The sequence below is a fragment of the Myotis myotis genome, unplaced genomic scaffold (assembly GCF_014108235.1).
Source record: "Myotis myotis isolate mMyoMyo1 unplaced genomic scaffold, mMyoMyo1.p scaffold_m19_p_7, whole genome shotgun sequence".
NCBI lineage: Eukaryota > Metazoa > Chordata > Mammalia > Chiroptera > Vespertilionidae > Myotis > Myotis myotis.
The window spans coordinates 84,792,707-84,809,984 of record NW_023416379.1 but is presented as its reverse complement, the minus strand read 5'-3'; the positions used below and the strand labels follow the sequence as shown (position 1 = coordinate 84,809,984).

Sequence of the window (17,278 nt, the reverse complement as noted above, 5' to 3'; positions counted from 1 at the left end):
TTGTGACCCAACCATAAAATTATTTCCGTTGCTACTTCATCACTGTAATGTTGCTACTGTTATGAATCATAATGTAAATATCTGATATGCAGGATGGTCTTGGGCGAGCCCTGTGAAAGGGTCGTTCGACCGCCAAAGGGGTCGCGACCCACAGGTTGAGAGCCGCTGCTCCAGACTGTTTTCCCGAAGTGGCAGCACCATTTGCCTTCCCGCCAGCAGTGTTCGAGGGCCCCAGTGTCTCCACCTCCTGGCCAACACTTGTCATTGTCAGCCTTTGTTTACAGCCATCCTGGTGGGTGTGAGGTGGTCTGTCATTGATGTGCAGCTGTCTGGTGACTAAAGAGGTGGAGCATCTTTTTCATGTGGTTATTGGCCGTCTACATGTCTTCTTCCGAAGAATACCTGTGGAGATCTTGTGTCCGTGTTTTTAATGGGGTTATTTGTCTTTTCATGATCAAGTGAATTCGGAGTTCATCAATAAGGGGATGGCGGCTCACATCAGCCACAACAGACTCAAGGCCAAGGGCGTGGGCCAACACAACAACGCCCACAACTACCGAAACCAGAGCTTTGAGGACCTGCAGGAGCTCTGTCTGAGGAAGGGGGAACTGTTCAAGGACCCCGCGTTTCCTGCTGAACCCACTTCTCTGGGCTTCAAGGACCTGGGCCCCAACTCCAAAAAAGTGCAGAACATCAGCTGGCAGCGGCCCAGGGTGGGCACCGGGAGGGGAGCACGGGCGCCTGGGGGCGGGGCGGAGCGCGTGGTGCCCTGTCCCTCCAATCCTCTCCAGGCCCCCTCAGCCCTCTGCTGGCCCTGGCACGAGGCCCCACCTCCATCAGGGCCGGGGACAGTTCTGCACGTGCCTAACCTCTCATAACCCCCGGGAGAGTCCTCGCCAACCTTCACTATCGCAACCTACAACTGTGCCAAGCGGGTCCTGTCCCTCCCCGGCCCCTACCCACGTTTCCCCCTAGAGCTTGGAGGTGGGGACCCTTCCCCAGGAACGTCGTTGGGAGGGAGGAGGGAGGGGGTGTCCTGGGCTCCCTGACACCTTTGTTCCTTCACTGCAGGAAATCACAAGCAACCCTCACTTCATTATGAACGGGGTCAGCCCCACGGACATCTGCCAGGGGGTGCTGGGTGAGTGGGGAGCAGGGAGGCTGGTCTCCCCTGGAGGCGGGGATGAATTGGGGAGGAGCGTGGAGGTGGGGGGTGCCAAAGTGTCTTTTTAAAAATATATATATTTTTATTGATTTCGGAGAGGAAGGGAGAGGGAGAGAAAAACATCAGTGATGAAAGACAATCGTGGATTGGCTGCCTCCTGCACGCCCCCTATTGGGGATTGAGCCCGCAACCCAGGCGTGTGTCTGACTGGGAATCGAACCGTGACCTCCTGGTTCATAGGTCAACGCTCAGCCACTGAGCCATGCTGGCTGGGCCCAAAGTGTCTTTCGAGGCTGGGGAACTGGGAGCCCTTAGGTTCAGACAACACCTTCCGTTTCCCTGTCACCCCCTTCTGAGGAGATGGCAGTGAGGGTGCCAGGTGGTCTTCCTGCTGCCCCTCACCTGGGTCCCGCCCTCCCCGCCGCCCTCTGGGCCAGGGGGTAGGCTTGGGGGGGGGGGGTATATTCGCTATTGGCCACAACACAATGAATCACCTAAGGCTCAGTGACCTACAGCCAGAAACGTGCTGTCACCTGAAGTCTCTGTGGGGCAGGAGCTCAGAAGCAGCACTGCTGGGGGCGGGGGGGCTGGCGCGGGGTCCTCGGGAGGCTGCTGCGGTCAGCACGCCAGTCGGGGGTGCGGCCACCTGAAGGTTGGACGGGGCTGACGGATCCGCATCCACGATGGTAGCCAGCTTCCCCGGTGTGAGTGATCCGAGAGAGACAAGGGGGGAGCCGTGATGTCTTACCACCTATTCCCAGGAGAACACACGCACACACACACACACACACACAACACGCATACACACACACACAACACGCATACACACACACATACACACAACACATATATATACACACACAACACACATATACACACACTCACACACACACACTCACACACACACTCACACACACACTCACACACACATACACACACACACACAACACCACACACACACTCACTCACACACAACGCAGACATACACATACACACAACACACACACATACACACACTCACACACACATACACACACACACTCACACACACACACTCACACACACACACTCACACACACACTCACACACACACTCACACACACACACACTCACACACACACTCACACACACACACACACATACACACACACTCTCACACACACGCTCACACACACACACATACACACTCACAGCATGAAGTCCCGCCCACACTGAAGGGGAGGGAGGAGGCCCCGCCTCCTGGGGGCGGAGAGTCCTGTCTTGGAGCCTAGGCAGGTGTCAGGGCTTCCCCGTTGGCCTCTCAGGTGCAGAGCGTGGCCGCTGGCCCCTCTCCCACAGGCTCCCGTGCACAGTCCCGAGAGAGATTGTCCTCCCTAAACCTGGCCCTATTCCATGGTTTCCTCCAAACGCCTCCTGGCATCTTCAGGGAGAAGGCCAGGGCGGGTTCCCTCCGGGGCTGAGTTCCCTCCGACCTGTGGCTGTGGGAAGAGCAGGGTGTGGGCAGGGCAGAGGCCAAGGAGTCCTCGGCCCCATGCGCTGGAGCAGCCCCAGGCTACCTGAGAAGAAAACTGGCTCCTCCCTGGGTGCCCTTTTGGCAACGGAGGATTGATGTGTCCTTAACCTCCCTTCCCCACCCTCTGCCTCCCTCCCGGGCACCTTGCAGCCTGGAGGCCCTGGGTCATCCCAGACGCTGACCCAGGGCCCTCAGCCTCCACCTGGCCCAGGGTACTCACCACATGGCACCACCTGCCCCCCAGCCCCACCACGGGGTCTGAGATCCCAGGAGACAGATGGCAATGGATGGCCTCAGCCCGGGCACACTGCCCAACACCTGGCCCCAGAGACCTGGGGTACAGGCTGAGCCCCTTGGGTCTCCAATATTAGTGGGTGACATCAGGGAGAGACGTCTTGGCCGCACCAGTGTAACCATGGGGGAGAGGTGGGGGCCCTGGGAGATGATTGGCTCTCTCCCAAAGGAGGCAGGTCCCGGAGGGAGGAGCTACACCGAGGCCAAAAATGCCTCCTCCCCAGATCCCAAAACAGAAGCAGCGGCTCTCATTGGCAAATCCCTCGCCTAAGAGAAACGGGGGAGAAGCTCACTGCACCCGCACCGCACAGGCTGCCCCTCCTGCCCTGCTCCCCGCCCCCCATTAGCTTCCTCAGTGGGAGGGCCGGCTGGGGAGGGGCCACAGAGCCAGCTCCTGCTCCTCAGTGGTCGGATTTGGACCCCCACACTGTGGGAGCGCTCAGGGGGAGCCCCTGCCTGCCTTTCAGGGGACTGCTGGCTGCTGGCTGCCATCGGCTCCCTCACCACGTGCCCCAAGCTGCTGTACCGCGTGGTGCCCAAGGGGCAGAGCTTCAAGAAAAACTATGCTGGCATCTTCCATTTTCAGGTGAAGGGCGATGGGAAGTCAGAGAGGCTTTGTGGGGGGCGGGGGTGTGTGTGTGGTGGGGAAGTATGGAGGGAGGGAGGGAAAGAATGACTATGTGCTTTGAAGTTTGCCTTTTTTCTTCTCTTTTTGAAAAATGACATTTATGCCTCGGCCAGTGTGGAGCATTGTTCCATTCACCGAAAGGTCAAGAGTTTGATCCCAGTCAGGGCTTATACTAGGTTTCGAGTTCGAATCCTAACCCCCATTCTGGGCATGTGCAGAAGGCAGCCTATTGACGTTTCTCACATCGATGTCTCTCTCTCTCTCTCTCTCTCTCTCTCTCTCTCTCTCTCTCTCTCTCCCTCTCCCTCTCTCTCCCTCCCTCATACACACACATACATATACATATATGTGTGTATGTATGATATTGGGAGTCTCATCACAATTGCTCTTCAAATTTAGCAACATGTGGATAAATTCACCACGTCATACAAACATATCTGAGAATCACAAGAATTTTTAAGACTTAAGACGTCAGGAATCCTAAAGCCCAGCCAAGGTCAAAAGTCCAACCAGGGTACCCCTGGAGGCCATGGCAGGACCTGCAGATGAGGCTGGTGGTGAAATTCAGGCTTCTCATCCTCTTTCAGTCTCTCGTCAGCCATTCTGGGGGAGTCACGCCTTTGACACTGGCGTGTCACTGAATCTGCCCACCAGGAGGCGCTGGTGCAACAGAGTTCCATGCAAAGTGTGTGTGTGTGTGTGTGTGTGTGTGTGTGTGTGTGTGTGTGCGCGCGCGCGTGCTTGTGCTTAGCGGAAGGGGGTGGCAGACAGAAGCCAGATGCCTCATGGCCCACTGAGGCCCACCTTGCTGCCCACAGATTTGGCAGTTTGGGCAGTGGGTCGACGTGGTGGTGGATGACCGGCTACCCACAAAGAATGGCAAGCTGTTGTTTGTGCACTCGGGCGAGCGCGCTGAGTTCTGGAGTGCCCTCCTGGAGAAGGCGTACGCCAAGTGAGTGCCCTGAGCCAAGGAACTGGGCTTGCTCCAAACCTGCCCGCACGCTGGCAGCGATGGGGCAGCTGGAATCGAGGGGAAAGGCAGAGAGAGGGGTGGCAGGGCATCCTTCCCTCCCCTCGCCTTACCCCCTGGTGTCCAAGCTCGCAGCTCTATCCCAGAGCCCACGGTGCCCTCGCTGTGCCCGCAGGCTGAGCGGGTCCTACGAGGCCCTGTCGGGGGGCAACACGATGGAGGGCTTTGAGGACTTCACGGGGGGCGTGACCCACAGCTTCGAGCTGCAGCAGCCCCCGAAGAACCTGCTGAGGATGCTGAGGAAGGCCATAGACCGCTCTTCTCTCATGGGCTGCTCCATCGAAGTAAGTCATGGGTGGTCCTGCCTCACGACCTTCCCCCGGACACCCGCACAGCTGGCGCCTTCGCGTGCACACTTCAGCTCAAGTGCCCCTTCCTCGGGTGAGCCCTCCTGCCTCCCAATCTAGTAGCCGCCCCGGCCCCCACTGAAATGACAACGCACAATTCTGCTCTGTGTATTTATTCACAGCCTAGTCTCTTCTGCAGCCAGTTTTCACCTTCCATGAAGGCATTGACTTCATGGTCCCATTCACTGCCTGATCCTGGGCCCCAGGATGGCACTTGGTACGCAATGGCTACTCAGCCAACACTTGCTCAGCTGGACAAACGCACCTGGACAAACGTGCTACCGTATGACTCGGCAATTGCGTTCTTGTGCACTTACCCCGGAGAAGTAAAGACATGTTCACACAAAAGCCTGAACACAAATGTGTATAGAAACTTTATTCATAATAGCCAGACCCCGGAAACAACCTAGATGTCCTTCGAAGGGTGGATAGTTAAGCAGTGGCGCACACACCATGGAGCACACTACTCAGCAATAAAAAGACAATGAACTAGCCCCGGCCAGGTGGCTCAGTTGGTTGGAGCATCGTCCCATGTACCAAAAGGTTGTAAGTTCGATTCCTGGTCAGGACACATACCTAGGTTTCAGGTTCAATCCCTGGTCGGGGTGCATGGGAGAGGCAACCCATCAATGTTCCTCTCACATTGATGTTTCTCTCCCTTCTTCTCCCTCTAAAACAACAACAACAACAACAAAGACATCCTCAGGTGAGGATTTTATAAAATGAACTATTGGCATGTGAACAACTTAGGCAAATCTCAAAGGAGTTATGTTGAATTAAAAAAAAATCTGCCTGGCCAGTATGGCTCAATGGTTAAGCACCGACCTATGAACCAGAAGATCAGGGTTTGATTCCTGGTCAGGACACATGCCCGGGCTGCGGGCTCGATCCCCAGTGCCGGGAGGCAGCCGATCCATGATTCTGTTTGGTTTTTTTTAAGTATTTTTTTTATTGATTTCAGAGAGGAAGGGAGAGGGAGAGCGAGATAGAAACATCAATGATGAGAGAGAATCATTGATTGGCTGCCTCCTCCTGCACGCCCCACACTGGGGATTGAGCCTGCAACCTGGGCACATGCCCTGACCTGGAATCAAACCATGACCTCCTGGTTCATAGGTCGATGCTCAACCACTGAGCTATGCCGGTCAGGCTAATCCATGATTCTTTCTCATCATTGATGTTTCTATCTCTCTCTTCCTTTCTGAAATCAATAAAAATATATTTTAAAAAAAACAATCCCAAAAGGTTTCATGCTGCATGATTCTATTTATATGACAGTCTTGAAATGACAAATGAAAAATGGAGAAGAGATTAGAGCAGTGGTTCTCAACCTGTGGGTCGCCACCCCTTTGGCGGTCGAACGACCCTTTCACAGGGGTCACCTAAGACCATTGGAAAACACATATATATTACATATTGTTTTTGTGATTAATCACTATGCTTTAATTATGTTCAATTTGTAACAATGAAAATACATCCTGCATATCAGATATTTACATGACGATTCATAACAGTAGCAACATTACAGTTATGAAGTAGCAACGAAAATAATTTTATGGTTGGGGGTCACCACAGCATGAGGAACTGTATTAAAGGGCCGCAGCATGAGGAAGGTTGAGAACCACTGGATTAGCAGTTGTCAGAGGTTAGGGAGGAAGGTAGCAAGAAGAGGTCATAGAGAACAACAAGAGAGGTGTTTGGGGGACGGAGATCTATCACCACTGGTGGTGGATACACGAAACTACACGTGTGATACAACTATTTAGAACGCACACATGAGGACTAGTAAAAACTAGGGCGTCTGTATAAAAGTGGCCAATTGCATCCACACCAGCGTCCTGGCTTTGACATTGAGCAGTAGCTCTGTGAGAGGTTCCAAGCAGGGGAAACTGGCTGCGGGCGCACGAGATCTCTCTGTGTTCTGTCTTACAGCTGCATCTTCAGTTCTTTGAAAATGCAAAGTATAATCTTCAAGGACTCCTGTCTTCAGCCCCCCAATCCCTCTGCCCGGATCCTGAATCCCTTTCCTTCCTCTGTGTGCCGCAGATCACCAGCGAGAGCCAGCTGGAATCCGTGACCCAGAGGATGCTGGTGAGAGGACATGCCTACTCAGTGACCGGCCTCCGGGATGTGAGTCCGACCACTGCGCCTTACCTGGGGGGCACGTGAGGAGGCAACTTCCTCCTGCCCCCATGCCCCTGACCTTGACCCACTCCCCCACCCAGGTCTCCTACCGCGGCAATATGGAAACCCTCCTTCGGATCCGGAATCCCTGGGGCCGAATGGAGTGGAATGGAGCCTGGAGTGACAAGTAGGTGCCCCGGACCAGTGCTCTCCGGTAAGGGGCAGAGCACACAGCAGGCCCATGAGCAAGGCCATGCCACAGAGGGACCCACGGGCGCACCCAGGTGCACCCCTCCCCTCTAGATTCTCCATGTAGCTCAGGACCCCAGTAGGCAGGCACTCAGGGGTGAGGGCATGTCCGGGAGAAAAGGAGGTACCTCCTGCCCCCCTCACTGCCTGTCCCTGCTCCAGTGCCAAGGAGTGGGAAGAGGTGTCCCCAAACACTCGGAAGCAGCTGCTGCACAAGATGGAGGACGGGGAGTTCTGGTCAGTGCAGCCTGATGGGCTTTTCCTCCCCCGAGCCCCCCGCTTCCTCCCCGGCTCCCACTGGGTGGTGGATGTGGGGGTCCTGGGAAGAGGGGTCCCATGGGTGTGGGTGCGCCGATGATGGGCTCTTGCATCCACCCCTCCACCACAGGATGTCCTACCAAGACTTCATGAGGAATTTCACTTCCCTGGAGATCTGCAGCCTGATGCCCGACGCGCTCTTGGGGGACTACAAGAGCTGTTGGCACACCACCTTCTACGAGGGCAGCTGGCGGCGGGGCAGCACAGCGGGGGGCTGCAGGAACAACCTCGGTGGGTGCAGGGGGCCCGGGAGGGACCACCGACTCACCACACAGCCCCGCCTGGGGCCCAGGGGCCCAGAGGCCCAGGGGTCAGGGTCCACCACGAGGTCAGGGGCCCAGGGGCCCAGGGGTCAGGGTCCACCACGAGGTCAGGGGCCCCGTCAGACCTGTTGAGGAGGCAGGCGTGTGGCTGGGAAGCCAGGGCAACCTGGGAAGGGCAGAGCCATCCTGATCTGCTTCCTCCACAGACACATTCTGGACCAACCCCCAGTTTAGGATCTCTCTCCTCAAGGAGGACGACGACCTAGAGGAGGATGAAGTCATCTGCACCTGCCTGGTCGCCCTGATGCAGAAGAACTGGCGGCAGGCGCGGCCCCAGGGGGCCCAGCTGCTCACCATCGGCTTCGTCCTCTACAAGGTGGGCACCCGTTGGGGCCCCCAGCCACTCTGTTCCCTCCCCGGGCCTCACCCGTGGGGGGGACCCTCCCCCACAGGCTCCGCAGCCCTGCCTCTGTCTGGAGTCGGTGCATCGTGTTTTGAGGCGGGGCCAGCTGTTTCCTTCTGACAGATTATTTTATCTAACACTGAGGTAGCACTTCCTTTGTGCCAGGCATCCTTCCAAAGGCCCCTGTGAATAGTAGCGCCTTTTATGAAGAGGAAGGAAACTACGACGGCCAGAGAAGTGAGGCCACTTGCCCCAGCTCACACTTCCACGCAGCAGCCGCAGAACCTGTGTCCCGGTTCCCAGACACTTGGAGACGTCGGCCCGAGCCCCCCAAGCCTCCCCCAGGTGCCCCAGCAGGAGCACTGACTCCAGCGACCAAGAGAAATCCCTGACAAGTGTCTCCCAAACCACGCTTTGCAAAATCCTAGAAATGGCCATTTATTTGTTCACTCACGTATTCACCGAGTCTGCCAGGCCCCAGTCCAGCCTCCAGTGGTTCAACCGCGACGAAAACAGGACACAAGCCAGGTCGTCCTCTAGGCTGAGTCTGTCAGGTTAACAGACACACCTGTAGTAAGGCATTTCCAAGGTTAGGGGCAGTCCTCCAGGGGAACGGCTGTTCCCGCCCACCGCCAGGCTACAGCGCCATCAGCATAGCGAAGTCCTGGCCATCCCTGCTGGAGAGCAGCCTGTTTGTCTTGGTTTATCTCACCTTTTCGCAAACACATCGGTGTGCCCGCTCAGTGCCATGGCCCGCACCGCCAGCTGCAGGACAGCGGGAGCTGCTCATGGTGAAGAAAAGGCTCTCTGAGCAGCGGTTCTCAACCTGTGGGTCGCGACCCCTTTGGGGGTCGAACGACCCTGTCACAGGGGTCGCCTAAGACCATCGGAAAACACATATATAATTACCTGTTGTTTTGTGATTAATCACTGTGCTTTAATTATGTTCAATTTGTAACAATGGGGGTCACCACAACATGAGGAACTGTATTAAAGGGTCGCGGCATTAGGAAGGTTGAGAACCACTGCTCTAGACTTTCACCCCAGCTCTTCCAAGTCTCAGCAGCGTGCACTGGGCACGTCACCTCACCTCTTGGGGGCTGTATTCTGTCCTCAACCTGCACTGGTAAAACTCTCCCCTTGGCAAACTGTGTACACTGTACTCTGCTGGCCAAAGCTGAGTGACTCTAAAGGCTGGGGCTTTTAACAGAGCCCATGCCTCACCCCATCACCAGTCCCCGGTGTCCTTAACACACCCCCGCGCACACACACACACACACTATGCACACCTCTCACATGGCTTCCACAGGCTGGAGCCCCTTCACCATCCTGGGGACCTGACCCTCCTCTCTCTTCCCTTCCCAGGTGCCAAAGGAGGTACAGAAGACGTGGGCTTGATCCTGGCCAGGACGCGTGTGGATGGGCCAAGGGTGGAGTTTGGCAAAGGGCTCTGGGGGCCACTGGGTTAGGATTCCAGCCCCCTCGGGCCCTGGGTGGAAGCCAGGGGAAAAAGAGGTCACACTAGGGTCACTACCAGGTGGGTGCTGTCCAGAACCGGTCAGTCGGTGCGGATGTCTCCCCGAAACCCTGCCCAGCCAGGCTTCTCCTTGGATGCCCCTCTCCCCCAGCCCCCCCAGGCCAGCCCTGTACCCACCTCCAGGGCACATATAGTTGCAGGACACCCAGGATATTCACCTGAAGAAGGAGTTCTTCCTGAAGTACCCGGACCATGGCTTCTCGGAGATCTTCACCACCTCGCGGGAGGTGAGCAGCCACCTCCAGCTGCCGCCGGGGGAATACATCATCATCCCCTCCACCTTCGAGCAGCACAAGGACGCCGACTTCCTGCTCCGGGTCTTCACGGAGAAGCACAGCGAGTCCTGGTGAGGGGCCCGCCTTGCTGCTCCAAGGCCACCTGCTCCAGAGCTGTGAGATAGCTGCCCTGGCCGGTGCCGCTCAATGGTTAGGGCACTGGCTCGTGAACCAAGGGTTATGGGTTCGATCCCTGGCCCCCGTCAGGGCTGGGAGTGGGGAGGGGCAATCAATTGATGTGTCTCTCACATTGATGTCTCTCTCTCTCTGCCCCCCTTCCCTCCCTCCCTTTCACTCTTTCTAATGATCAATGAAAAAATATCCTTAAGATTAACCAAAAGAGAGAGAGAGAGAGAGAGAGAGGTAAGATAACAAGCTCAGGGAGCAGTCATCTGGTCCCCCCAACCTTGTCCCTGTTTTACAGTCAGGGAGACTGAGGCACAGGAGGGGAAGTCCCAGTTAGTGGCAGAAGCAGAACTGGAACCCAGCTGCCACGCGCCCATTCCATATTGCTTCAGATGTATGACTGGCTCCCCTCCTGCCGCCCACCCCCACGGACACCCCTGTCTCCCTGACCCCTGGTAACCCCGAGCTTCCTTCTCTCTTGCCCAGGGAACTAGATGAAGCCAACTGTGCCGAGATACTCCAGGAGGTGAGGGGGGGTGGAGGGGGGGGGTGCCAGCCGGCGTGGCTCAGTGGTTGAGCACTGACCTATGAACGGTTCAATTCCTGGTCAGGGCACATGTCCGGTTTTCAGTGGGGGGCGTTCAGGAGGCAGCCAATCAATGATTCTCTCTTATCATGAATGTTTCTATCTCTCTCTCCCTTTCTCTTCTGCTCTGAAATCAATAAAAATATCTTTTAAAAAAAAGAGAGATGAGGGGGGCTCTGGGGTGGGGGGATCGGAGGAAGCCTCTGGCGGGTGTGAAGGAACTTTCTGGACTGGGTTCCTTTCCCATTCCTCTTCCTCCAGGAGGTCATCTCGGAGAGTGACATAGACCCGGACTTCAAGCGTCTGTTTGAGAGAGTGGCAGGAGGAGAGGTGAGGGCTGAGGGCCGGGGGCTCGGGGCTCAGTGGGCTGCACAGGGTGACAGTCCCCCTTCCTAGGACCTGGAGATCGGCACGTACGCGCTCCACAGGCTGCTCAACAAGGTGGTCTCCAAACGTGAGTCTTCCAGCCCCACCACTCCCGGCCACTCCCCTACGGCACGGCCCCACCTGGACCACTGTCTGCGCCCCCACACCCCCACTCACTCCTTCCCCTCCTGCCCTCCCCCCTCACAGTCAGAAACTTCAAGTGCAAGGGCTTCGGCGTGGACGTGTGCCGCTGCATGATCAACATCATGGACGTATCCCCCTGCCGGAGGGCGGTCCTGTCCAGTGCCCTCCTGCCCCTGTCCCCCTACCCCTCAGCCTGGTCCTCGTGTGGCCGCCTCTCGGGCCAGCCATGCCCGCCCTCCTGATGGGGAGTAGGCTCTGGGGTAGCAAATGATGCAATGATGCCAGCTCTTCTGGCTCTTTCCACAGTTACCATCAGGACTCCCCTGGTCTTATGCATCCCCTACCCCCTGAGTCCCTCCGCTTCCCTGGCCCCAGGATGCCCCCCCCCCAACTCCCTTCTCAGATATCCTTGACCACCCCCCAGAAAGATGGCTCTGGCAAGCTAGGGCTTCCGGAGTTCCAGATCCTGTGGAGAAAAATCAAGAAATGGACGGTAACGGGCATGGAGGGGGCACCTCATGGGGGTGAGAGCGGGAGGGCCTCAAGAGGGATGGGGACTACTAATGATGAAGCGAGAAGGGGAGCTTCTGACTAGACACACACATGCACACACGCTCATGCGTGGACACACATGCACACTCAACAGGCCAGGATCTGCCGAAGCGTTGGTGTCAAACACACAGAGAGCCCTGGCAGGGTGCCAAGCCCCCTGCCAGGCCTGGAATCCACCCCGCAGTCACCAGCAGACAGGAATCGTGGGCACTCAGGGGATGAGCCAGGGCAGGGAGCCCCGAGGGTCCCGGGCAGCAGCTGTGAGTCAACCACACCGAAGTAATGATTGCCACCACCATGCCGCGCACACGGCCCACCTGATCTGGGGGTCCTTTCAGGACATCTTCCAAGAATGTGACGAGGACAACTCGGGCACCTTGAACTCCTACGAGATGCGCTTGGCAATTGAGAAAGCAGGTGGCCAGGGGCCAGGAGGGGGCTTTGGGGCCGGGAGGAGGGAGGCAGTGGACAGAGGACCGGACTCTCCTCTGCTCCCCTCTCTCTCCCAGGCATCAAGGTGAACAACAAGGTGACGCAGGTGCTGGTGGCCAGGTATGCAAATGACGACATGCTCATGGATTTCGACAGCTTCATCAGTTGTTTCCTGAGGCTGAAAGCCATGTTCAGTGAGTCAGGCACCTGCCCGCTCCCCCTCCCTTCCCCACCCCAGGCGGGACCACTGGCCTTCTCCCACATACTCACATGCGGAAAGCTGTTCCAAAGCCCCGCTCCACTCCCCCTTACAGGGCACAGCCAGTCTGGGTTCAAATCCCAGCTCCCCCCGTGGCTGCTCTGTGCCTTAAGCGAGTCACTTTCTCTCTTGTGCCTCCATTGCCTTGCCTATAAAATGGGAGTAATAATGGCCCTGCCCTCACAGGATGAAAGTACGGATGAGATGAGTTGGTGTATGTATGGAGATCACTCAGAACGGGGCCTGGCTTCATGAATCCCCTGCTGGGCTGGGGGGTAGGCAGGGACAGCTGCTTGCACCCTCCCTGGTTGGGAGTGGTTTCTCAGGTACAGCCACTGACTCCGCTCAACCCTCTCCCCTCGCCCCTCCCCCAACAGCATACTTTCTAACTATGGACCCCAAGAAAACTGGGCATATCCATCTGGACCTGGACCAGGTACATGGGAGGGATCTTCCGGTACCCCTGCCCCTGGCTCCCCTGCCCTCTGCTCTCCCCAGCTGTCCTGCCCCACCTCCACCCTCACACCTGCTTCTTCTCTCCCCACAGTGGCTGCAGATAACCATGTGGGGATAGAGGGGCTGCAGGAGCCTGGCTACCTACCACCACCACCACCACCACCACCACCAACCGCCCAGAGAGGCGGGCACTCTTCGCACTCTCAACTCTGCGATCTGCTGGTGGGATGGGCAGCTGGGTCCCCGAGGCCATGCCTACTCCATCCTCGCACCTCCGCCCCCAGCACCCAGCTCAGTGTTTCTGTTTTTCCCCAGCCCGGCTCCTGGATTCACCCCACAGCCTCTCCCTCTCAGCACCCTTTATTAAAGGCTAAGTGAGACTTCCCCAGGACTCCTGGCGGGGAGGCTCTCCACACTTTCTGTCCTGCCCACCCCTGCCTGCTGCCCACCCCTCCTGGCATGGCCTCTCTCTCCCGCTCAGGGGCATTAATATAATAAGCGACACGCGGTCCCCGCTTCCGTGTCTCTGTTTCCATGCCAGGAACAGACTGGCGGGAGCGGGAGTCACTTCCCCAGTGACTAAAGAGGGGCCCCGGTAGCTTTCAGTTGGAGCGGTACCACCCGCCTCCAGGGAGCATTTGAAATGTGTGGTTGTCACCAAAGCCAGAGGGCAATGCCAGGGGTGCCTTCCGCACAGCAGGCCCTGGGAACTGTATGGAGCCTATGAGTACCAGGGAGCGGCATCGAGGGGAGGTCTGAGCCAGGGGCCAACCAAGCCTCCCACTGGAGCTGCGTGGGGGCCCTGAGCCTCCTCTCTCGTCTTAGGGGTCCCCAGGGCCCTGAGCCTCCTCTCTCATCTCACCCCTCAAACTGAGATCTCAGGAGGTGGCATGGCAGGTGCCTCAAAGGTTAAAAAAAATCCAGCAGCCGCAAAAGCCAGCAGGTCAGAAACGAACTGACTCCCTGAGTTGGAGGCTGGAAGGGGTGAGAAGTGTGGCCACAGGTCAGTTCACTCCTGCCCTGAAGGTGCTCAGGTTCGCATCATCATTATTGTTAGAAAATTGCTCGTGCCAGACTAGTGCCCTCACGGGAAGCATCAAGAAATCCTAGTGTTACCGAATTTACCAGGCGACCAAAGCATACACAGGAGTACCGGAGTTACAGGAAAAACCCATTTATTTTCAGATGTGTCGCATGTACCGGTACAGTGACTCAGGGGAGACCGTTTCTCTCCAAACTCTGAGCAAACCAATATGAAGGAAGCTCTCCCTTTATACCCTTTTGGTTTCTTTGTCCCCCAAATATGGATGACACTTCCGGACCTTTCACGGGCTTTGCATAAAGCCCCGTGTGTTGGTGTTGGGATGGGGACCCTGAGACCACGCCTAAAGGCCTGGCCTGGCGCCAGCACTGATAACACCAGCACTGATAACCTTGTCTGGGGGTTGTGTATTGCTCATGGTTTATGGCCTCTATAAAATGGGAGTAGTACTTAGGTAAACAGGTCTTGCAAGATCAGATCATTAAGGAAGTGGCAGTGACTAGGCTATAGGCTAACAGGAATGTGCATTAGGTTACTGGCACACATTAAGATTGCAAGCCCCCAAAATGTCTTATTTTCCCCCCTCACTAGGTCCACCAGTTCTTGACGTTAAAGCCTGCCCTAGATGCCCTACCTCCCCACCCCACCCTCACCCCGGCCTCCTCCTGCCGGGAGCCCACAGAGACTGCCCGCTGAAGCCTCCAGGGCACTTCAGTCCTCCATCTCTCCATGGTCTCTCCAGCCCGGCCTGGGGCCTGGGCATGAGGGCTTTGTAGCCACTTGGATAGGGACAGCCTCCAAATTCCCTTCAATCAGGGACCTGTCAACCCCAAATGAGCCCCCCTCCATCCTGGTGGGTGCTCACTTCCAGCTTCCCGGGGTAGCTGGCTTCCTGCTCCACTGGCTCTGACCCACACCTCTCAGGCTTAGTGGGGTGTGTGGTTCCGGTCTCCCTGGATCTGGTGACTGACTAGGCATCAGCCTCCCCCCACCCCTCCCCCGCTCCCTACACCCCCCCCCCACTGACTTCAAAGACTAAACTGAATCTGCTGCCCCTCCCCCCACCGCTCTCCCTCCCTCTGCTCCCTGCTGTCTTGTCTGAGAGAGAAGGTCACACTCTGTGAAGGAGTCTCTTAAAGACTGATTTCCCCCACCCCCACCATCTGCCACCCTTTCCCACAGAGCGGCCCTGGTGGAAACAATGATCCTTTGGGCAGTCCCTGTTGGTTCTGGGGAGCCTGGCCTTCGCTCCTGGCCCTAGGCGAGATGCTGGCTGGGTGGCCTTGGACAGGTTCTTTTCCGTCTCTAGCAGCCAGCCTTTTTCTCTTCTGTCAATTAAGGGTGGCAATGCCTATCTCGGAGGTGGGGGCAGGGTGGGAGGAACAACTGAGATAAGGAAAGTGAAGCAGCGTGCTCAGTGCTTGGCACCGAGGATGGGGAAGGGGCCGCATGTTAAACCTGACAAGCTCGAGGCAGGCCTGCATGGCGCCGAGTTCTGCTGGGCGAGGGCACGACACCACTCAGACGGCACCTGGCCCGACTCACGCTGGGGTGACTCAACTGAGGCCACCTGGCAATCCAGATCCCATCTCTGACAAACTGCCATTCTCCACAGCTGCTGCCCCCACTTCCTCCCGGTCCCTCTCCACAGCCTCCAATTTCTCTGCAGAGATGAAGCCACAAGAGAGGAACAGCTCAGCGCGCCTTCTCGGTCCGGCAGAATACACCCACAGCTTCATCCTCTGGTCTCTGAGAAAGAGGGGTCTAAGATGTGCTAAAAATCTTGCCATGGCAACACATGGATGAAATGTGGAGTGAAATAAGTCAGACACAAAAATAAACACCGTATGCTCTCCCTTATCTGTGAAATCCAAACAGAAACAACAACACACACACACAGAACAAACTGGTGGTTGCCAGAGGCAGGGGTGGAGGGAAATGGGTGAATGTGGCCAGACGATACAAACGCCCAGTTATAAAATAAGTCATGGGAATGTCATGTCCAGCGCGGTGACTGTAGTTAGCAATACTGTACTGCATATTTGAAAGTTGCCAGGAGAATAGATCTTAAAAGCTCTGTGGATGAAAAGGGGCCACAAGCTAACCTGACAAGCTCAGGGAAGGCCTGTGTGGCGGCCTTGCAAATTCAGAGACCTAAAGTAACCACAAAGGATGGTCTGAAATTAAAACTTTTTAACCAAAAGCAGTTGATGGTGGGTAATGATGTCCTAGGCCAGCATTTTCCCCGACAAAGGTCAATCTTTACCCTCACTGAGCCTGTCCATTGTCTTTTTGCATCTATGATAACATATCATTAGAATGTCAAAGTAATTTTCCTTTTTCCAGACCCCTCAAAGCACAGGCACCGCTCACTGTTATTGAGTTAATTGCTAACTATCCCATAGCCACCTAAGTAAAAGAAGCATGTGTAATCATTTCACTTTTCATCCAATCCCAGAGGTCCCCCTCCCCTGCTTGGCTTTCTCCCGCCTCCCTAATCTATCACCACTGGATTTCATGTAACCCATTTACGTCTCCTCTTTGTATTGTAATGTATAAAACAAGGTGCAAAACTGCCGTTCTCCAAAGCAGTATCTCAGAGATAATGCTTCCTGGCAGTTGTCGACACTTTGGCTCAAATAAACTCACAAAAATTCTTCACAGACTTGAATGTTTCTTCCATTGACAGTTCATATCGAAAGATTAAAAATAAATGTGACTATGTGTGGTGATGAATGGTAACTAGACTTATTGTGGTGGTCATTTCTCAAAACATATAAATACTGAAGCATTCTAGGGCCAACGTATCCTGCTGTGGCCCCAACAGGCTCTCAAAGCTCCCACCCGAATGTGTGGTCACGCTGACCAAAAGGACTTTGGCATCAGCGTGGCACTCCCTTCCCTTGTTCAATATTAGGTTTTGATTTGCCCCTTGACATTGTTTCCAAAGATCAAGAAATGTCAACAATATTTTAAAGGACTAGCAAGGAACTCCTGTTAAGGACGCCATGTTTCCTGGCAGCAGACTGTCCTACTAAAGGGGAAACCCCTGGGCTCTGTTTTGATGTAATTTGTTTATTGGGCTGACTTGGCTTTTTCCTTTTTTATAGACATACATCCTTCCCTCTCACATTACTAAATTTCTATTTTTGGGAAGTTGAGCCTCAAC

General features: G+C 55.9%; 1 protein-coding gene across 1 annotated transcript; it reads left to right on the top strand.

Moving 5' to 3' along the window:
- The first annotated feature begins 485 nt into the window (after positions 1–485).
- Positions 486–16,477, top strand: CAPN11 (calpain 11). The gene is made up of 21 exons (XM_036318095.1): positions 486–713; positions 1,072–1,141; positions 3,440–3,558; positions 4,419–4,552; positions 4,746–4,914; positions 7,024–7,107; positions 7,203–7,288; positions 7,513–7,587; positions 7,739–7,899; positions 8,138–8,307; positions 9,700–9,711; positions 10,006–10,217; positions 10,759–10,798; positions 11,120–11,188; positions 11,255–11,312; positions 11,432–11,496; positions 11,793–11,861; positions 12,259–12,337; positions 12,430–12,546; positions 12,989–13,047; positions 13,159–16,477. Exons 1-21 carry the CDS (start codon positions 486–488, stop codon positions 13,183–13,185), a joined length of 2,103 nt encoding a protein of 700 aa, XP_036173988.1. The 3' UTR covers positions 13,186–16,477.
- Positions 16,478–17,278: the final 801 nt, after the last annotated feature.